This window comes from Eulemur rufifrons, chromosome 14 (genome assembly GCF_041146395.1).
Source record: "Eulemur rufifrons isolate Redbay chromosome 14, OSU_ERuf_1, whole genome shotgun sequence".
In the NCBI taxonomy this organism is placed as follows: Eukaryota; Metazoa; Chordata; class Mammalia; order Primates; family Lemuridae; genus Eulemur; species Eulemur rufifrons.
This window is the reverse complement of record NC_090996.1, coordinates 20,191,952-20,214,725: the sequence shown is the minus strand read 5'-3', so window position 1 is coordinate 20,214,725 and position 22,774 is coordinate 20,191,952. Positions and strand designations below refer to the sequence as shown.

General features: G+C 46.8%; 1 protein-coding gene across 9 annotated transcripts in view; it reads left to right on the top strand.

The window, feature by feature from the left end:
* The first annotated feature begins 5,121 nt into the window (after positions 1-5,121).
* Positions 5,122-22,774, top strand: part of SLC5A11 (solute carrier family 5 member 11) — a 45,552-nt gene continuing 27,899 nt past the window's right edge. For 4 of the 9 annotated variants that reach the window (XM_069485907.1, XM_069485910.1, XM_069485909.1 and 1 more), the window contains exons 1-5: positions 5,122-5,171; positions 5,368-5,565; positions 14,937-15,095; positions 18,644-18,715; positions 21,443-21,547. In XM_069485907.1, coding sequence (XP_069342008.1) covers positions 14,961-15,095; positions 18,644-18,715; positions 21,443-21,547 — 312 coding nt within the window. In that variant the 5' untranslated portion in view covers positions 5,122-5,171; positions 5,368-5,565; positions 14,937-14,960. The remainder of the gene's footprint in view (positions 5,172-5,367; positions 5,566-14,936; positions 15,096-18,643; positions 18,716-21,442; positions 21,548-22,774) is intronic. The other 5 variants (XM_069485914.1, XM_069485911.1, XM_069485912.1 and 2 more) reach the window with 4 other exon arrangements.

Below are 22,774 nucleotides of genomic sequence, written 5' to 3'. Positions count from 1 at the left end.
CAGCTGGGCAAAACACCTGCAAGATACAACACTCAAACCAAGATTCAGAACAACTTCAACAGGTGAAAATGTCTGAGACAGTCCCTACTAGGAATATTGAAAATAGTCATTAAAATACTTAACGTGGGCCACGTGCAGTGGCTCACGCCTGTAATCCTAGCACTCTGGGAGGCCGAGGCGGGTGGATTGTTTGAGCTCAGGAGTTCGAGACCAGCCTGAGCAAGAACGGGACCCCGTCTCTACTAAAAATAGAAAGAAATTAGCTGGACAACTAAAAATATAGAGAGAAAAAATTAGCCAGGCATGGTGGCACATGCCTGTAGTCCCAGCTACTTGGGAGGCTGAGGCAGGAGGATTGCTTGAGCCCAGGAGTTGGAGGTTGCTGTGAGCTAGGCTTGACGCCACGGCACTCTAGCCCAGGCAACAGAGTGAGTACTCTGTCTCAAAACAAACAAACAAACAAAAAAAACTTAACATGCACAAAATAAAGCTCAGCAGTCTGCACGTATTAACTAATTGAAGTCTCCCCTGTACCCTGTGAGGGAGATGCAGTTATTTCATTTAACAGATAATGGAGAGGTGAAGTCACCTGCCCAAGCCACACACCTAGTGAGTCATGGAGTCTAAAAGCAAAGTCGAGTGTCTCTGCCATGCTGCAAAAGATTCCAAATGCGTTACACGTGTCTTTCCTGTGCTGAGAGACTAGAGTAGCTGTATCCTTCCACAGCAAGACAACAGGGTCCTAACTGCAAAGTTTACCCCGTGCTTATCATGGGCAGACACATTTCCAAAGGATTTGCATGAATGTTTGAGGGTCAAAGCCTGCACTGTTGTAACAAGAGACCCAGCAACAACATGGCCGAAAAAAGGAAATGCATTCTGGCTCACCTCTCAGTCCCCGAACATGCTCCAAGTCAGCGGCTTCTCTGTTCCATCAGGAACCCAGGCTGCTAGCAGTTCTACTGTAGTTTCACATGTGGCATCAAAGGCCATTCTGGTGGCCACCATCCTGACCAGCAGGGAGGCAGAGAGGAGAGGAAGGCAAGGACCAGGAGCTCCCTCTTCGGCAAAAGAGGCAGAAGTTGCATCAGGCACGTGCTCTCTCATTCCACTGGCGAGAGCTGGCCACTCCTAGCCACGTGAGGCTCAACTACACCTAGCTGGTAAATCACTCCTACTCAGTAAAATCACCTGTAGTAACCCAGATTTACGCCAGTGGAAATTTTGCTCAACTGGCTTCCACGGGATCCTGTTCCACTCTAATAACTTCCAAGTGTCTTGAAGTCACACTACAAATTTCAACCTCTCTGCCATGGTTGACCTGTTGTTAAAGTGTTTAGTGATTAATTTTAAAAGACTTTGTTGATTAATTAACAATCCACTATGCACTAACCGGCAAGGTTTATTGAGATACAAACCGTTTTCTTGCACAGACCCTATTGCCAGTAACGGGCTTTCCGCTGAGGGTCTACTTTCATCAGATGACATCTTTTAACACACATTACGTGGCTTTGGATTTAGAATATTTCTGAGAGTTTTCCCAGATGCACAAGCCCATAAGAGTTTGCCATAGAGCAGCGGTTCTCAAACTTTTGGGTCTTAGGACCCCTTAACACCAAAGGACCCCAAAGAGCTTTTGTTACGTGGAATATATCTATAGATATTAATATTTGCCATATTAGACATTTAAATTCAGGAACAATTTTAAACATTATTGATTTCAAAAGAATAATAACAAGCCCACTGCATGTTCAATAAATAACATTTTAATAAAAATCAACCATATTTTTCCAAAAGATTGAGTAAAACGAGTGGCATTGTTTTATATTTTTGCAAATCTCTTTAATGCCCAGTTTAAGAGGAGACAGCTAGATTCTCATACCTGCTTCTGCATTCACTCTTTACCATATCTCAGGTTACCTAGCCTCTGGAAAACTCCACTGGACCTTCACGAAAGAATGAGAACAAAAAGAAAAACAACATCTTAATATTAAGAAGGACGTTGCATGTATTATTTCACTGAATCTTCCTGATAAAATAGCTAGGTACTATTAGCACAACGTCCTCTTTTTCAGATGAGAAAACCAAGGCTCGGAGCACTTACGTTATTTATACGAGAATGCACAGTTAGGAGCAAAGAATGAGGACTTGGGTCTAACTGACTCCCCCCATGTCTGGCTTCTTCACCCCACAATCTCCTACAGCTGCAGGGGATGAAAGGCAACGCAGGTTCGTGAGAACCGTGACTCTGGGGAGATGGGAACACACAAAACAAAACAAAGAGGAGAAAAAATGTACAGTTCCCCACACCCCTTGGAAGCCATAGTAACGGGAATACATAGGCCTTGAAATTTTCTGTGGATACTAAGTGCAAGGCAAGCAGCTCATGTTAACTTGGGAATTGCACTTCCCAGGAAGGAGGGAGCCAACGTTTACCAAGCACCTACCAACAGGAAAGGTGCTTCACCTGCGGCATCTCATTTAATCCTCAATTAATCCCCTGCAACGTGGACATTAGGAACAGTTTGCAAAGTGGGCATTGTGAACACCTGGAATGCTCACCGAGGTGGAGTGACTTGCCCAGGGTCTCACAGTTACTAATCAAAAAATGTATCTTGTCTTACTCCAAAGCTGGGACTCTCTCCCACACTTGCCCCTTGGCTGGGAAGTTTATCTATTTCAGTGTTGGGGGTTTACCCAACAAATAGCAACATTAGGGTTGGCGGGGGGCACATGGGCGAGTGGGTGAAGGTGTGTAGAAATTTTTTTAAAGGCTGTAGAAAATTCAGGAAGGAATCACATCTTCAGGCAGAGCTCAGCCTGGACTTGCAGACTAGGAAAACGTGCAACTCAGGGACACAGGGCTACAAACTGAGAGCCAGGTGCATCCTTTGACACACACAGCATTTGAACTATTTTTTGCTAATTTTGAATTAATTGCCAAACCGTAAATATCAGCAGAGTCCCTCTAAATACCTAGATTTTTTTCTCTTGAAAAATCAGGCACTTTGGCTGGGCGCGGTAGCTCACGCCTGTAATCCTAGCACTCTGGGAGGCCGAGGTGGGTGGATCGTTTGAGCTCAGGAGTTCGAGACCAGCCTGAGCAAGAGCGAGACCTCACCTCTACTAAAAATAGAAAGAAATTATATGGACAGCTAAAAATATATATAGAAAAAATTAGCCGGGCATGGTGGCGCATGCGTGTAGTCCCAGCTACTTGACAGGCTGAGGCAGGAGGATTGCTCTAGCCCAGGAGTTTGAGGTTGCTGTGAGCTAGGCTGACGCCATGGCACTCTAGCCCGGGCAACAGAGCGAGACTCTGACCCCAAAAAAAAAAATCAGGCACTTTGGCGACATGCATTCTTCTGTGGTGACAAGAGCCTGGAACTCAATCCTGGGAGATGGAGGAGCAATAAATGCATTTGCTGAACTCATTGTCTATACATTTGCTCCATTTCTTAAGATATAATTTACATAGAATAAAATGCATAAATCCTAACTGTTCGGTTCAGTGGGTTTTAACAACTACACACACCCATGTAATTGCCACCCAATCCAGGATGATAGAAATTTCCATCACCTTCCTGTCTCATCCTCTGACTTTTATCACCACAAATTCTTCTTTCCTGTTCTTGAACTGCATATAAATGGAATCATAAGGTTTGTACTCTTTTAGCGTTGGCTTCTTTTGCTCAGCATCCTGTTTCTTAGATGCACCCATGCTGTGGCATGTGTCACTAGTTTTGTTCCTTTCCTATGGCAATTTTCCCTGGTGCGTGAATGCCCTGTGGTTTGTTTACCCATTCAGCTGTTGCTAGACACTTGGGTTGTTTCACTTTAGGACAGTTATGAGTAATGTTGCAACGAACATTTGTGCACAAATCTTTCGGGAACGTATGTTTTCACTTCTCTTGGTAAGTACCTAAAGGTAGAATTTCTGGGTCATGGGGGAGGTACATGTTAACTTTATAAGAAACTTCCAAATAGTTCTCCAAAGGGGTTATAACATCATTCTCTCCTATTCTTTATAGCACCAAGTGTAAAAACTGGAAAGTTTAGCAGTCAGAGAAATTGTGAGGAGCCGGTAGCCAAGTGGGCCACATTTGGCCCTCACAGATTAATAATCACAAGACTTTGAAGAACTTTTCTAGAATAATCAGAAGTTCTGACCTCATTGGGCCTGTCTTGCCCCAGGCGGAGCTGGGTCGTGGCTGTCCCCTTCTGCTGAAACGCGTGCTCTCTGGTCGGCCACAGCCCACCTGCCTGGCTTTGCTCACTGACATGCCTCCTCTTGTAGGCGCCTGGAACATGCCCAGGGGCCTGCAGATGTGCCCCACGAAGTCAGGACTGGACCCCAGGCTGGTGAAGCAATGCAGCTTCCGTGGCACCCCACTGCCTTGCCCCATGCTGTGGCTTCTGGCTGCAGATCACAGGTCCCTGGCCTGTCTGTCCCCTCCTCCAATCCCAGATGTTCCTTTTGTAAGTCTGTCCCCCAGGGCAGGCCCCTACCCTGCAGGCCCCATTTACGCTGGTGTCATTCGAAGCACCAGGTCGCCCTCCGTCCTGCTGGACGCATCTCTGAGCCACCCCCACTCTGGAACCAAACGGCTGCGACACGTCCTGGCTCTGCCACTTACTGGGGCCCATTACTCACTTTCTCTACCTCTGTTTCCACGTCAGTAAGATGGAGATAATATTGGGACCTGTCTTAGAGGGTTATGGGGAGGCTATGGGGCTTCAGATTGTTCTAGAAAGGAAGGTAGTCCAGAATTGTGTTCCAAGCCCTTCGGTTTGCAAATGCTAGTCATTATTTTTAAAAGTTTTTGGTTGCTGGGAGCATCCAGTGAAAGCCTCCGCTGTGTCCCCCTGGCTTTCCTGGTGTCCTGGGCCCACGCCCTGGCCATGGCGTGGTCATTCCTGAGGGTTTTTCAGGGCTCCAGATGCCTCTGCGTTGCCCTGCCCTGGTCCGCAGAGCGCGTGGAGCGGGGCTTGCCCAAGCAGTGGTCACTGTCACTGCCACCGCCGCCTCCGTGGTGAGGGCTGTGGCTGCAAGTCCCTCCTGGCACTTTGCCTTTATCCCGCATCCCTCGCCAACATCTCTCCTCCCCCTGCCTCCAGCTCGTCCCAAGCCCGCCTGTCCCCAGCGCGGAGGCGGGACCGTGGAAGAGTGGGTGAGTGAAGCGGCCGGTGCCCTGGGCTCAAGCGTCTCCCCCACCCCTCCCCTCCGTGGGCTCCCCCCAGGTGAGGTCAGAGCACAGGGCACGACATCTTCCCCTCAGGGGCCTGCTCGGGGTCCAGGGGGCCCGGGCTGGGCCTCTCCTCTGCCCCTGGGGAGATCATTCACGCTCCCTTTCCTCCCTGCTGCAGCAGAGGCTGGAGTTTGGAGTTTGACCCGCTCGGAGGCCCTCTCAGCAGTGGGCATATAGGACGGAGAGTCACTGCCGTCCTCCGAAGCGCTTGGCTGCAGAGGGAGAGGAGTCCCCTTCTCACGGCCATCTCTGCCTCCTCCTGCCTCAGAAGCCACCAGCAGCCCCCGGGGCAGGTGAGCCCTGTGTCTAGAATAAGGTAAGACACTCCCCCTTCCCCCAACAGATATCCCCTCTCCAAACTGGGAAGCCAGTCTGGGGACAGGGAGACAGTGCTGGCGGAAGGACTCCAGCTGGGGACCACTGGCCGGGCGAGGGGCTCTGAGTCCCTCTCTACAGGCAAGGTTGTCACGCCTCAGGCAGAGGGAGTATGTTTTGGGGGGAGGGATGGCAGCGTGAAGCCGGCAGCCGGCAGCACTGGGCATAGGTCCAGCTCTTCCACTTAACCAAGTTCAAGGGCACGGAGCCAATCATTTCGTCTCAGAGAGGCTCGGGTTCCTTATCTGTCAAATGGGAATACAGACCTCAGCCTGGCCCAGCCCACAGGTGTGTGTAAGGACCCAAAGAGATAAGGAAGGTAAATGTATCTACATAAACAGCAAAAAGCTAGAGGGCTGTATTGCTGCAACTACAACTGCTGTTACCTACAAGGCAAATACAGGTTTTCACTGGTACTTGTTGGGCACGTGCAGAAAGCTTTACATCCGGACCTCATGTCACTGACACAGTAACCCTGTAAGGGGGGCGCAGCCACCTCTAATTCACAGACAGAGCCAGTGAGCAACTTGGCCAAGGCCACACACACAGTGAGTGGTGGAGCTGAGACTCAGCCTCCGTGACCGTGAGCTTGTCCACAGTATCAGTGGTTTTCAAATGGTGTCCGCTGAATGGTTCCGAGAATGGCTGATCGTGGAGTCTCCCCCAAAGGGCAGCCTGTGGATATGACTTATATGACTTTGAAAAATGCTGCCCCTTTTCAGGAGGTCACAGTGTTCAAGGCTCTAAAAATCCCATGTTTGTTTGTTCTACCAACGTGTATTGAGTTCCCACTTGGAGGATGCAATGTGAGAGAGACAGACAGGGTCCCTGCCTGGGTGCAGTGGAGACACATGGCAATAAGAAAACCATGCAAATCAAATGTTATGCTTGATTAAACTCAGGTGACAAGTCATGTTTGCTATGAGAGCCAATAACTCCGGGACCCAATTTTTAAGAAATTATAATGGGTACCTAATAGTTGTATATCTTTATAGGGTGCATGTGATGTTTGATACAGGCATACATGTGAATTAATCAAATCGGGGTAATTGGGGTGTCTAACACCTCAGACATTTATCATTTCTTTGTGTTAGGAACATTCCAATTCCACTCTTTTAGTTATTTTACAGTAAACCCTAACTTACTGTTGATTATAGTCACTTTGTTGTGCTATCAGATATTGTCCATTCTATCTAACTAGCTAACTATATTTTTGAACCATTAATCATCCCCACTTTATCTCCCACCTCCCTGCTACCCTTCCCAACCTCTGGTAACCATCATTCTACTCTCTGTCTCCATGATATCAATTGTTTCTAATATTTAGCTCTCGGGGACCCAATTTAGATCGAGGCCAAGAGAGGGCTGCTGGGGGTGTACGGTAGGCTGCCACCCGAAGGAGGAATAGGAGTTTGTTAAGCCAAGAGCATCAAGGAGAGCACCCCAGGCAGAGGGAACCAAATGGCAGAGAGGCTGGGGCCAGAAATAGTGTCCAAGGAATAACAAGAAGGCCAGTGAGCCATGGGTCTGGGGGGCAGACGGAGCATCTCGGGCGGTGCTGAGACCTCCTGAGCAGGGAAATGATCTGATCTGATTCATGCTCGAAGATCTCTCTGGCTTCTGTGAGGGGTACATGAAAAGGAAGCAAGCCTGGACTTGGGGCGGCAAGACGGGAGGTCTTGCTCTAACCTAGACAGCAGCGATGGTGGCTCGGATAAGAGGGATAGAAGTAAAGGTGAGGGAAAATGGGCAGATTCAAGTTATTTTGGAAGTAGAGAAGAACAGAGTGAGGGTAAATAGATTTGGGGAGTTGAGAAAGAGATGCTGTACATTCTTTGCTGGTACGTTTGCACACCAGGCATCCTTGGTGCTTAGACGCGGTGCCTGGCACATAGAGATACACACAGACCGCTTGCTGAATGAATGATGAATGAATGAATGAATGAATGAATGACTTAAGGATGACTCTCGGGTTTCTGGCATGAGCAGCAGAGTGGAGAAAGTTGGCATTTAGTGAGAGGCAGAAGACTGGAAGGAGCACGCGTGGTGCTGAAGCCCTTGGTCTCTAACTTGCAGTGTTAACTCTGAGGTGTCTGTTGGGCACACGAGAGATGCCACTTTGGCATTTGGATGGACAAGTCTGGACTCAGAGGTGCTCTTGGTGACTTCTGTTCTCTCTAGGAATCTGAGACAAGGACTCCCTGAAGGGGCAAGGTAGGCGGAGGAGAATGTCACCCGGGTCCCCTGTACTCACTGGGCATGTCTGTTCCCCTGCAGTGGACCACGCGGGGAGAGATGCCCTGCCCCGTCACGCCCAGAATTTCTTTCCAAATCGCTGGAGCTGTAGCTCTTCCTAACTGGTGGGGGATGATCCCGGCCTCTGCTTCAGCCCGAAGTCCTACAGTCTGTCCTGTTGGCCTTTTACCAGAGACTGTTCCTAACGAACCCCGTGGCACCAGCTGGTCGAGGAGGCCAGGGTGTTGCTCAGCTCTTTCCTTCTGCAGTTCTAAGCAGAAGTTCTAGCTCGTGGCAGTCGGGTGGGCAGTGACCTGCACTGCAGTGGCCACAAAGGCTTGGTAGCAAAGGGTTGTGCTATCAAATGTTGTTCATTCTGTCTCACTATCTCACTGGCCGCCGGCCTGGGAGCTATAGCCCCTGCTGGTCTTTGTTATCACATCTGGAATTTTCCCCACCAAGGTCCACATGTCTCCGAGTGGCTAGAAGCCTGAGATTAAACCTGAGTAGGAGCCCTGGTTCAGTCATTTACCAGAGGTGTGGCCTTGGACCTGGCCTCAGCTTTGTTTTTCCTCACCTTCTCAATGGGGTTAATCAGAGACCTGACCTCTTAGGGGTACTGCATGCTCACACTGCGATTCCTGCACGTAAGTGGCCAAGGTCTGCCTGATCACAAAGTTCATGCTCTTTTTTGAAAAAAATGGTTTTAGAAGAAGGATGGGGACAGAACAAGTATTCTGTACGTAATCACATTATATATAGGATGAACTTGCTTACTGCTTTTAACAAACCCGTGACATACATCTGACATACATCATGCCCATTTTATAGATGGGAAACTGACCCGCAGGGAGGCGATTTGCCAAGATCGTGAAGCTAACAGGAGGCAGAACTGGGATCTGAGCCCGGGCAGGGCAGTTCTAAAGTCTTTATCATGACACATCGATTTCCTGGAGAGTCTGTTGCGCATAGTTAATAATTGTAATTAGATGGTCATTGTCATCTTTGTCAGTGCGGGGGAACTTCCCTTGTTTTTCTCTCTCTCTCATTCTCTCTCCTCCCATTCTTGCCACCCCTTCTAACGTGTTTGATATTTGTTGGCAAATACGCCTGCCTCCTGGCAAAATACTTAGTATTATTTTGTGTCTTTGAGTGTTTCTAATATACACAGATGGCTTTATGCTGTAAATCTTGTTCTGTTTATTTCTCTCCTTTTGCTTTTATTGTGAAACTTCTTAGATTGCACCAAAGTTATACAGAATAACTCCCGGCAATGGGTGCACACCCAGGAGCCAGCCTAAGGCATGAATGCAGCAAATAAGATCAAAGCCCCACCCCCTTACCTGTAGCCTGTGCCCTGGGAACCTGTTTCCTGATCTTTTCCTTGCGCGGCGGTGTGGAAAATTTTCACATCTGCTGGGGCGTGGAAAATTTTCACATCGACCATAGCAAATTATGTCAGCGGCCAAAAGGAAGGCGTGAGAGAAGTCCCTGCTTAACTGAGCTTCCTTTTGTGCTTTGGCCAACGGGCAACCTCAAGGGTAGCTGTTCTACTTGCCAACAAAGGCTTTGTTATAACACAGGCTGCTGTGAGCCCTTCCCTTTGCACACAGGGAGGGTCTCTCGGAAGAGGTGAAGCAGGAGCCCACCCCCAGCTTGGCCCTGCTGAGCAGGCTGGGAACAAAGAGTCACGATGCAAGGGGCAAAGGGTGCCTGGGGTCATTTCACCGAGTGGTCCTGGGCATGCGCAGTGCTGCAAGGGGCTGGGCTGAAAACCCGGGAGGATGGGGCCAGGTCTGCCTTTCTCACGGCTTTGGTCTTTGTGCTGAGCACAGAACTTGGCACACAGCTGGTGCCTAGTAAACTTTTGTTCCACTGAGTCCCCAGGACCTAGCACAGAGCCTGGTACACAGTTGGTGCCTAATAAATGTTTATAGAAAAGAAACCGAGACAGACGGAGGGAAGGAGAGAACGAAGAAGAGAAGGGCAGGAGGAAAGGAGGGCAGACCAGCCAGTACTGGAGAACACCATGAGCTCAGACTCAGGCCCTGCGTTCGAATCCCACCCACCTCTAGCCCTGACCGGGACCTAGAAGCGGGTGGTACAGCCGGGGCCTGAGCCGGGCTCGCTTTCAGCTCTTCTTGCCTCCTGTTTGCCACCTGTAAAGCGGAGCTGTCATAGTGATTGCCTCACAGGATGAAATAGGAGGACGCATGTTAAGTGAGCTCCACGCCCAGCACTTAAATAGAAAGCGTGGACCCCAAACGTTAGGAAGATTGCTGCTACACCTGAGGCATGGATTGATTTGTCGCAGAAGGGGCGCATGGAGGGCTCGGCCTGGGAGCCTGTGGGCCAGACGGCAGCGCTCGGGGTCGGCAGGGCCCCACCTCCCTGAGACTCAGGAAGAGCTTGGCATCGGTGCCAGCCTCCGGGCGGGCCCCACAGCGGTGATGAATAACTTGTTTATCTGCTCGAGCTGCTCCCACCGCTCGCGGTGCCTGGCAGGCAGCGGGCTGGAAGGGGCGGGCTGGGGGCGGGGAGCGCTCCCCAGGCGGCCGCCGCCCCTCCTCCCTCCGCCCCGCCCCCAAGTCCTTGTCAATCTCCACCTTCACCTGCCTCCGGTGCGCCTGGTCCTCGTCTTCCCCAGGGTCCCCCGTTTTGGAAGCAGCACGTTGGACTGTTTGCAAATGCAAGCTCTGAAACCAGCCAGGCTGGATGCGAGTCCTGGCTTTGCCGTTCATCAGCCGTGTGACTTTGGACACGACGCCAAGCCTCTCCCAAGCACGACTTTCTCACCTGTAAAGTGCAATGAGAACATTATCTGCCTAACGGGGGCTCACCCTTGAACCAGCCCGTTATGGCCTCCAGCCCCCTCCTCCCGCAGCCTCCAGGGTCTGCCTTTCCTGGTTGGAGCCCAAAGGGGTCTCCGCTCCAGGGCTCCTCCCACTTTCACACGGAGAGACCTGAGGTTTCCAGTCCAGTTAGGTTTGTCTTGAGCAGCTAATAGCATTATCATCCGTCTTACGGATGACAGTGATCATAAAACCAAGATCTGACCAAGGCTCTAAGAGGTAAGAGGTGGCCTGGGTTGGAATTTTGGCTCCTGCTACTCACTCCTGCTTTAGAGTAGATAAGAGATCATAGAACTTGGGGTTGCCTGGGAACGATGAAGCTGTCTGTCATCCCTTCTTCCTTCTTTCTTCTTCTCTTCCTTCCATCTTTCCTCTCGCGAAGGTGTGGTTCAGTGGATCAAGGTTGCTTGGGTCTTCTCTTCCTTGGAGAGGGCCACCATGTCCCAGGTCTGAGAAGCTGTGAGCATCCTCTCAGCAGACACAAGAGCAAGGCCCAGCCTTAGGGAGAGAAGTTCAAAGCTACACTTGGCACGAGAAGGGAACTTACAGATCACTGAGGTGCCCTGAGACTCTTCTCTACGTGAACATCCAGTCTCTTCTTTTATGCCTCTAAGGGAGCGGTTCTCAAGCTGTCATAACTGGGAGGAGGGTACTCCAGGCATCTAGTGGGTAGCCAGTACGGGTGCTGCTAACACCCTGCAATGCACAGAATGGCCCCCGGGTCCCAAATGTCAATAGTGTTGAAGATGAGAAACCCTGCTCTAAGGACAAGGAACATCCTGCCCAGACCACAAGGCCATTCTGTCTTTGGGCAGCTCTGATCACAAGCAGGAAATTGTTCCCCAATTCTCCCTCTCCCTCACTTACCCTGTCAACTAATCACCAAGTCCTATCGATTCTAACTCCAAATTATTTCTCAAATCTACTCCCTCTACTATGGTCTGAATGTATTTCCTCCCCACACCCCACCCCTAATTCCAATGTTGAAATCTAAATCCCCAGTGGAATAGTATTCAGAGGTGGGGCCTTTGGGAGGTGATTAGATTATGAGGGTTCTGCCCCATGCATGGGATTATTGCCCTTATAAAAGAGGTTTGAAGGCACCTGCTTGCCCCTTCTACTATGTAAGGACACAGCAAGAAGGTGTCCTCTATGAGAAAGGGACCCTCACCAGACACCAAATTTGCTGGCACCTTGTTCTTGGACTTCCTAGCCCCCGGAACTGTGGGCAATAAATTTATATTGTTCACAAATTACCCAGTCTAAGGTATTTTGTTTTAGCAGCAAGAATGGACTAAGACATCCTCTTAGCCCTCCTTATATATCATCTCAAGCCTGCGTCATTACCTCCAGAATAACTTTCCTGCCTACCTTCTTACTTCTAGCCAAGCCTCCCCCACCTGATCATGCCACTTTCTTATTAAAAATTCTTCAGTGGCATCCTTTAACCTAGAGCAGAGGTGTGTGATGAAAGTGTTGCTGCATTTGAAGAGATGTTTTAAAATTTATCAGAGCATTTTTGGTTGTCACAATAATTTGGGAGTGCTACTGGCATTCAGTGGGTGGAAGCAAAGAGACACTAGACATCCTGAAACGTACTGAACTACCCCGCACAACAAAGACTTTCAGACGTTCCACCAGACATTCATGTGGGCACAAAACATGTTTATCACTATCCAAATCTAGAACCTACCTCCAGTTTACATAAAACACAAAGTGTTAGGGTTTTATTACTTTAAAAATGTACCTGCTTTTTATGCTCACAGGGTTGTCTCAGATATTTTTTAGAGGACTCTCTCTTAAATTAAAAATATGGTTTATCACGGCATTTGCTTGAGTTTCTTCATAATGTTTAAAATCATAAAGCAGTTTTGCAAGTTTAAAGATTTGCTGTGTATACTAGTTTCTATTCTGGTGTTCCCCTATAGATTCACTCTTTAATTATCCTGTGCTTCTGGAAAGGAATGGCTTGTGATTTTCCTATTTCTCTTAAATGGGGAACTTACTCCATATAATAGGTGAAGGCATCAGATTACCTGGTGGGTCTTCTAGTGGAATCAGATGAGAGCATTTTTACATGTTGAGGCATTCATTGTTTTATCATGAGTTGATTTCCTTTTATTTCACTTTTATACTACAGTTAGAACACTATACATTTTTTAAAAAAATTATGTGTGTGAGTAGGTAACATTAACTATGAATTTCACTTTAGTATTCAGTAAAAGGGGTGTTACAAAATATGTGTTATAAAAACAGGGGAGGATAGCTGACAGGTTGAGGACTACTGACCTTCTAAAATCCTTCAAATGACATCAAAGGGCTGGTAGAATCTGTCTCCTTCCTATCTGAGTAGCCTCACCTCCTGGCCCCCTGCCCCCAACCTTATTTAATGCTCACGCAAGAGTCTGGTGGTCCCTTAACCACGACATGTTCATTCACACCTCAGTGTTTACATTTGCCTGAAATGCTTCCCAACCCCCTGTTTATCCACGTAGGATCTGTACTCATTCTTCAAAACCTGGCTTGCATGCTACTTTCTGGATTCTTCCATATAAAAGTAGGTGGTCCTTCCCTCACTACACCTTGTAGAAAATAGTGGTAATGGTGACAGTAGTAGCAATGGGGGCTACGATGTACTGAGCACAGTCTTTGTGCGAGGCACCATGCTCAATGCTTCATAGGTACTAGCTCACAGCAATCTATGAAGCGTGAGCTTTCGTTGTCCCATTTTGTAGAGATGAAGGAACTTGTCCATGTTCTCAGGGTTGGCAAATGGCAGATCCAGCTCTATGGCTTCTGAGCTGGAATTCCTAACAGATCTGGCTCTATGCACCTCCACTGTATGAAGCACCACATCATGGTGTCATTGCCCACTGGTGGATTTGTCCCACCCCTGGGCTGTGCCTCACAGAGGGCAGGGATTGAATCTTTTCATTCCTGATTCCCCTAGAGGCTGACACAGGAATAAGTCAGTCCCCTAATCACTTAAGGTCAAAAATTTCCCTTGGGAATTTCATTAGTTTCTGACTGTAACAAGTTACCACAACTTAGCGGCTAAGATGACATGAGTTTATTATCTTACAGTTCTAGACATCAAAAGTTCGAAATGGGTCTTACGGGACTAAAATCAAGGTGTCAGCAGGGCTAAATTCCCTGTGGATGCCCTATGGGAGAATCTGTTAATTTGCCTTTTCCAGCGTCTAGAAGCTGCCCACATTCCTGGGCTCACGGCCCCGTCACCTCATCTTCAAAGCCAGCAACAATGGAGCCAAATCCTTCTCATGCTGTCGTCTCTCCATTTATTTCTTCTGATTGTGTGTTCCCTTGTGTGTAACATTCCCTAGTGTGCAACATTAGGCCTGCCCAGTTACTCCAGGCATCTCCCTATTAAGGTCAGCTGACTAGCAACCTTAATTCTATCTGCAAACTCAATTGTCCTTAGCCATGTAACAGCCTATTTATAGGTTCTGGGGATTAGATTTAAACATCTTTGGAGGGCCATTACTCTGCCTACCATGGGAATCCCTTAAATTACCCAGGGAAGTGCAGAATACTGAGGTACAGCTTAGGATAGTAGTTCAAAGCATGGATTCTTGAGCAAGATTATTTAGGCTCAAATCCCAGCTTCACCTCTTGAGCTGTATTACCTTGGTCAAGTTACCTAACTTCTCTGTGCCTCAGTGTCACCATCTGTAAATAGGGATGATACCCATTTTGCAGCTTTGTAAACCCTCAGAATGATGCCTGGCATACAGCAGATGCTATATAGGTGTTTATTAAATACACACAATTTTATAGGCATATCCAGCATTGGAACAAGATTGTAGTGTCTGGCTAAGCCTCAGACAAAATTGTTGGCTTGACCCTAACTGGGCTGTGAGGTGCCTTGGAAACGGTGCTCAGGTGTCTCGCTTTTCTCTCACTTGGGGACATGTGCTTACTAAGTGGAAGAGGATGCCGAAACCATCTGTCCATTTAAATTGTTTATTATTCTTTATGTTTTGCCAAGTGAATGGGTGAATTGGTAAAAATCAACTATGGATTTGATGTGACGTCACTGTTTGTTGAATGAGTGAGTGGATGGATGGATCTGTCTCCCCTGAAGATCTGTCTCCACCACACCTCTCTCCATGTGGGTCCCCTGTCTCAGGTGCCCCAGGGAAGAAGCTACAGAAAGGGGGAGAGGAGTGACGCTGGCATCTGACATGCATTTTCACTTCCCCAGGATCCAGAGGGCTCGTTCAGGACCATGGAGAGCAGTCCCAGCAGCCCTAAGCCTCTGCAGTTGAGTCCCCGGGAGACGTTTCCCCAGAACAGCCTGGAGCCAGGTGACATTGCGGTGCTGGTTCTGTACTTCATCTTTGTCCTGGCTGTTGGACTATGGGTAAGCCAGGCCGGGTGGGGGTGGGGTGTGTGTGTGTGTCAGGGGATGGGGAGAGAAGGAAATGTCTGGCCAGAGACCCAGGTTAACCCCATCCTTTTGGCGATAAGATACTGACTGAGAGAGGAAGATACTATTAATAGCTCAAGGTCATAGAGTAATCAGAACTTTACAATTTAAAAAGTGCACTGGGTGTTGACTATGTGTTAAGCATTTTCACTTATGTTATCTCATGTAATTTGCACAGGCCCCTATGAGGAAGATACTATTACTATACTCATTTTACAGATAAGGAAGTTGAGGCTCAAAGAATTAAAGGTCCTTATTCTGTTAGTACTTTGGGGAGCTGGGGTTAGAGGCCCTATCTCCCTTACTCTTTTTTGTTATTTACTTAAAGACAATTTTTTAAAGACAATACTGTCACATGTTTCAAAACTAAAAACAACTTATGACATACACTGAAAAGTCCAACTACTACCCTTTCTTCACAGGTAACCACTATTATTAGCTTGTTAGTACATTAGTGTGTTCTCCCAGTTTTTGTGTGCAAATCCAAGCAAATACTAATATGTCTATTTCCAGCTTTCTTAAACAGAAGGTAGCTTATTATAATACTGTTTTTAACTTGCTGTTTTTCACTTATGAGTATCTTTTAGATATCTTTTCATATCAGTACATAGAATATTCCTTATCTTCTTAAAAGTTGCACAGTATCTTATTAGATGATTGCACTGTAATGTATTTAACCAACATCCTACTGAGGGTCGTTTGGATTGTTTCCCATCTCTTACCGAAACAAAGTATGCCATAATAAACAAACCTTGTACACTCGTGACTTTGGCCTGTAGCTGTAACAGAGGATAAATTCCCTGTGGTAGAATTATCAGGTAATTATTCCAGTTTGTGTCAAATTTCCCTCCTGAGGTGTACACATCAGTAATGTATGAGAAAATCTGCTTTATCACATCCTTGCCAACAATGTATTGTTAGATTTTTTCATTTTTATCAAACTGAAAGGTGAAAAGAATATCTCAATGTATTGTTAATACACATTTACCTTATCACAAATGAGGCTGGGCACCCTTACATATGTTTAAAGACCACTTATGGGCCGGGCGCGGTGGCTCACGCCTGTAATCCTAGCACTCTGGGAGGCCGAGGTGGGCGGATCGTTTGAGCTCAGGAGTTCGAGACCAGCCTGAGCAAGAGCGAGACCCCATCTCTACTAAAAATAGAAAGAAATTATATGGACAGCTAAAAAATATATATAGAAAAAATTAGCCGGGCATGGTGGCGCATGCGTGTAGTCCCAGCTACTCGGGAGGCTGAGACAGGAGGATCCCTTGAGTTCAGGAGTTTGAGGTTGCTGTGAGCTAGGCTGACGCCACGGCACTCACTCTAGCCTGGGCAACAGAGTGAGACTCTGTCTCAAAAAAAAAAATAAATAAATAAAGACCACTTATGTTTCCTTTATGTGAACTATGGTTACATATACGTTGCCTATTTTTTATTAGATTTTTGCTCCTTTACTTATCTAGGAGCTCTTTATATATTAAGGATATTAGTAACTTTGTGATAAGATGGTGCAGAGGTGTTGCTATGTGATTTTCAGGTCACCCGATACCAGGTGTATTGTACCCACTGAGGTGTGCCCACTTTGATCTGATTATTTATATATCATTACTCTTACCCCTTAGCTTTCTCTCCTCTGGGCCAAGAAAGGAAGAAAAGGGCTGGACATCCCAAAGACCATGGATCTGACCTTTCTCTGCTTCCCCTACTTTTGTAGGACAGACAGAGATGGGTGAGATGTTAATAAGGGCTTTGAGTCAGATAGACTTAGGATCAGGGTTAGAGGTAGAGTTTGACTTAGGGTGAGGGCTAGAGGCCCTCCCTGGGGATCTGCATTGTCACAAGAGAGCCAGGCAACTCTGATGTAGCTCTCGTCCAGGAAGCCCTCGGTTTTGATGATCCTCTTCATATTTCTTTCAGCACAAGAAATTCTTTATTCTTAGAAAATAGTCCTGTGTCAGGGTTTGGCAGGAAGGAGCCCCAGAGGCTGTTTTCTGTAATAAGACCCTTTGCAGGGCCGGGCGCGGTGGCTCACACCTGTAATCCTAGCACTCTGGGAGGCTGAGGTGGGAGGATCACTCAAGGTCAGGAGTTTGAGACCAGCATGAGCAAGAGCGAGACCCCATCTCTACTAAAAATAGAAAGAAATTATCTGGACAGCTAAAAATATATATAGAAAAAAATTAGCCGGGCATGGTGGTACATGCCTGTAGTCCCAGCTACTCGGGAGGCTGAGGCAGAAGGACTGCTTAAGCCCAGAAGTTTGAGGTTGCTATGAGCTTGATGCCATGGCACTCTAGCCCGGGCAACAGAGCAAGACTTTGTCTCAAAAAAAAAAAAAAATCCTTTGCAGGTCTGAAAAGGTACCATTTTGTGCCATCTCCCATCCAGAGTAAGAATTCCCTCAACAAAAGAGAAGTTAACAACTTATCCAAGATCACACAAGCTACTTAGTGGTGAAAATGTCTCTATTAAAACACTTTCAATAACAGGAAGCCTACTCCTTCTAAAGATGGTTTTGTAGCCCAGCTAAGAACATGGGCTCCAAAATCAAGCTGTGCTGGGTTTGAATTCCTAGCCCCTCCACTATTTAGGAATGTGGCACTAGGCAAGTGGCTTTACTTCTGAGCTACTATGGCCTGAATGTGTCCCCCAAAATTCATATGTGGAAACTTAATCAGCCATGTGATAGTATTAAGAGGCGGGACCTTTAGGAGGTGATTACGGTATGAGGCCAGAGCCCTTGAGAATGGGATCGAGCCCTTATACGAGAAGCACGAGGGGACTAGGTAACCCTTTTTTGCCATTTCGTTGTTCCGCCATGTGAGGACATGGAGGAGGTATAATACTATCTATGAGGAACAGTCCCTCGCCAGACAGCAAACCTGATCTTGGACTTCCCAGCCTCCAGAATGGTGATGAATAAATTCCTGTTGTTTATGAATCACCCAGTCTCTGCTATTTTGTTATAGCAGCACCAACGGAGTAAGACAGGAGCCTCGGTTTCTTCATCTATCAGATTGGCTTAACGAGATCAACCTCATAGGGGTTTAGTAAGGGTTAAAATGAGATAATGCCTATAAAATGCTTGGCATAGTGTCTGGTACATAGTTAACATCAGAGACAAGCCATGAGTCTAAAACTAGAATGTCTAAGGGACAAAGTAGGTTATCAAGTGTATAGCAGGGGCTGTGTTAAGAGTTCGTTTCCCCTAAAGACATTCAAATTCAAATTTTTGGCCGGGCATGGTGGCTCACGCCTGTAATCCTAGCACTCTGAGAGGCCGAGGTGGGAGGATCACTCGAGGTCAGGAGTTTGAGACAAATTCAAATTTTCTTAAAAACCATGGGTAAAACAAAATACATTTGATATCTGAGTCTTGCTTGGTGGACCCCCACTTTGCACCCTGCAGCCTAGGCCATTTTGGGGTACTCTGATTGCTAACATTTTCCCTCCCCCTCCCTTCTTCTTTGTTTCAGTCCACAGTGAAGACCAAAAGAGACACAGTAAAAGGCTATTTCCTGGCTGGAGGGGACATGTTGTGGTGGCCAGTAAGTGGTCTTTGGTTCAATTAAAGTCACTTCTTACAGAATCTTCAAGCGCTGGTATTCTGTCCACCTTTGCTCTCTCGGGACTCTTTGGTTCCATGTGGTCTGGCAGTGATAGCCTCAACTAGAGAAGACTTAGCTCCAACTCAAATTTGTTTTAAAAAGAGACAGAAAATTCTTCAACTCACCTAAGGGAACGATCTGGGGTTGGGCTGGTTTCAGGTGTGGCTGAATGCAGAGGCTCAAGTGATATCACTAGGACCATCTATTTATTCTCTCTCTTTCTCTCCGCCCCCCAGCCCCCAACTATCTATCTATCTACCACCTACTATCACTATCAGCTTCTGTTCTTCTGAATGGGCTCTATTCACAAACAGGCTCAACTTGACGGCCACAGGATGGCAGACACTGCTCCAGATCTTTCATCCTCTTTGGTTCCATGGAAAGAGCATCTGCCTCCATGGCACTATTCGTGGAAAACATTTCATCTCTGATTACATTCCATGCCCATCGTGTGCCAATCACTGTGGCCAGGGTACTTTGATACGCTGATTAGCTCAGCCTGGCTCATATGCTCAGCACCTGAGCAGGGGAGGCTCCTGAGCATGGGGGCATCTGTGATGAGCAGGGGGAGGGGCTGGAGTCTGAAGGAAAATTGCAGGCAGTTACTGGGACAAGGTGGAATTGATGTTGAGGACACAGGTAACAAATACAACAGCCTATATAGTATTTTCTTTTCAAGTGGATCTAAGGATATTGCCAGATACACACACATGTGTATGCACACACACACACGCATACACATACACCATACATAAACATACACATGGGCCTCTACTTCATGGGTCCTGGGTAGGGGACCAGGGATAATTAATTTTACTTATGAGCTCCTAAAATCAAAAGTTTGTTCTTCAGAAAGATCAACAAAATCAACCAACTTCCAACTAGACTGACCAAGAAAAAAGAAGAAAAGATGCAAATTATTATTAGCTGGGCGTTTTGGCATGTACTTGTAGTCCCAGCTACTCTGGAGACTGAGGCAGGAGGATCACTTGAGCCCAGGAGTTTGAGGTTGCTGTGAGCTAGGCTGATGCCACGGCACTCTAGCCTGGGCAACAGAGTGAGACTCTGTCTCAAAAAAAAAAAGAACAAGACAAGGATGTTTTTTCTCACCACTTGTGTTCAACATTTTGCAACAGGTTCTAGCCAAGTAAATTAACAAAAAAACGAAGTAAAAGGTATCCAGATCGAAAAGCAAGAGAGAAAGCTATCTCAATTTACATATGATATAATCTTATACATAGAAACTTCTGAATAACCCAGAAAATACTACTAGAAGTTATAAATGAGTTTAGTAAGGTAGGAGAATATAGAATTAATATTAAAATAATTATATTGTCATATACTAGAAATGAACAGCCTGAAAATGAAATTAAGAGAATAATTACACTCACAAAAGCATCAAAAAAATAAAGTACTTAGGAATAAATTTGACAAAAGCAGAACAACACTTACACACTGAAAACATCATTGGAAAAACTTAAAGAAGAACTAACTAATTAAAAAGACATCCTGAGTTCTTGGATTCAAAGATTTAATGCTACTAAAGTGGTGATACTCCCCCAATCAATCTACAGAGTCAATGCACTCCCCATCAAAATCTCAGCTCTTTTTTTTTCTTTTTTGCAGAAATCGACAAGCTGATCTTAAAATTTATATGCAAATGCAAGGGACCCAGAATAGCCAAAACAATCTTTGAAAAAGAAAAACAAAGTTAGAGGACTCACACTTCCCAATTTCAAAACTTACTACAAAGCTACAGTAATCAAGAGTGTGATAATGGCAGAAGGATAGATATATAGATCAATGGAACAGAATTCAATGAGAACCAGAGACTAGAAAGTCAATAGGAGGCACAACAGCCCTCTGACAGTTCTCCCCTCCTCCTCCTCCTCTCCTCTTCCGCCTCCTCCTCCTCTTCTTTTTCTTCTCTCTCCCTTTCCCCACCCTCTCTCCTCACTTAATCCGCCTCTCTCTGCATGTCTCCATTCTCCTCGCTCTCAGCAGACTGGCAGTGATGAGCTCATGGCTAAACACACCTCCACACCACTCCCCCTCCCCACCGGACCCCACTCCACACACACCCTCGTTTACACATTCCCCAGTCCAAGGGACCAGCAAAGACGGTATCCCACTTCCAAATTCCCAGGAAAGACAATATAATTGCCCAGCTTGGGCCAGGTGCCCAGGCCTGTCCAGACCAGGGCTTGGAGTCATTAAGTACAGTGTTGGACACTTAGCGTTCTACCTGAAGGAAGGCTGTCTACTTTGCTAAGTTAGAAGCAGGGCTGGGGAGTCACAAGCTTCCTGATTCTCATCACGAATCACTTTCTGCATTACCTGTCTTCCTCCCCGCCCCCAGGAATGTTGTATACAGTTGTTTAAGCTATGCATTGCACAACCCTGGGGGGCACAATCCACATTTTAGGCACTGTAGGTATGAATATTTGTTATACCAATTTCAGACAGGTGGACACTGACCCAGTAAGAGTCTTGGGGAAGGAGAATCCTTTTCTAATTTAAACAAAAATGCCAGATAGGCTAGGGATGGCCCTGCCTCCTCACTTCTCCTTCTCTCTTGGTCCCTTTGGAGCATGGCAAGAGTTAGGGGGTGGGGAGCAGGTACCCCAGACTTTGGCCCCCATATCTGACCTGTCCTTCTCCCTATAGGTGGGTGCATCCTTGTTTGCCAGCAATGTTGGAAGTGGACACTTTGTTGGCCTGGCAGGGTCAGGTGCTGCCACGGGCATTTCTGTAGCTGCTTATGAGCTTCATGTAAGTATTTCACTCAGACCATAGATAGCTCACCTCCACCTACTAGGTAGGTCCTGGGGGAGAGTTGGGTGAATGTCCTGCACTTTAAAAATAGAATGGTACTTTTTGAAAAAAACAAACAGGAGCCTTCAAGGGTGCCTCTGGTAGGCAAAAATCAGTTGGGTCTGTAAGTCTCAAACCTCCCTGTGTTTTCCTGATGGGTTCCCATAAGGCCATGACCCCAACAGATAGGGGCATGGAGAGGAGAGGGTCAGAATCCCTCCCTTGTAGATGCAGAAGAAGGAAGGTATCGTGGAACTGGAAGGTATTTCTGTGTATTTTAGACATCAATTGGCCATCACAAAAATATATGGCTCAATGATTTTTTTTTTTTTTTTTGAGACAGAGTCTCACTCTGTTGCCCAGGCTAGAGTGCCATGGCGTCAGCCTAGCTCACAGCAACCTCAAACTCCTGGGCTCAAGCAATCCTCCTGCCTCAGCCTCCCGGGTAGCTGGGACTACCATGCCCGACTAATTTTTTCTATTTTTAGTTGTTTGGCTAATTTCTTTCTATTTTTAGTAGAGACAGGGTCTTGCTCTTGTTCAGGCCGATCTCGAACTCCTGAGCTCAAGCAATCTTCCCACCTTGGCCTCCCAGAGTGCTAGGATTACAGGCGTGAGCCACCTCGCCCAGCCTCTCAATGATTTTTGACATTTTTGCTACCCCAGAGATACCCAAGAGATAGTGTTAGTGGCCTCCGAGTGGAGGTTTTTCCAGGTTCTTGGTGATCACTGGGAGAAAAGAATTTCAGGATGCACCATATAAGCAGAGCAAGCAGCTTTTTATTGAAAGACTGAAAGTGAAAGTACACTCTCAAGAAAGAGAGAGGAGCAGGCTCAAAAAGAGCAGCTGCACCAGGACGATGTGGTTTTTTTCGGTCTTTTGAAGTCTTACTAATTGCGGGGAGGAATATTCAAGACTAAGGGGTTGGCTTTTCCCAAGAATTTGAGTAGTGATTTCTAGAATCGTGTTCCCTTCCATTTTCATACTTTATATGGTTGTCTCAGGACTGTCATAGTGATTTCAAGGGCGGAGAAATTTTAAAACCACAATGTAAATGATATTGTAATTAGCCAAAGTTCGCGTAAGGTGGCAGCAATGGCTGACAAGCCCGGTGAAGCTGGTTCTTGCCTGTGGTTATCAGCCCCTCTAATTAGCTTCTGCTTGCGGGTCGTTTACTTTAACAC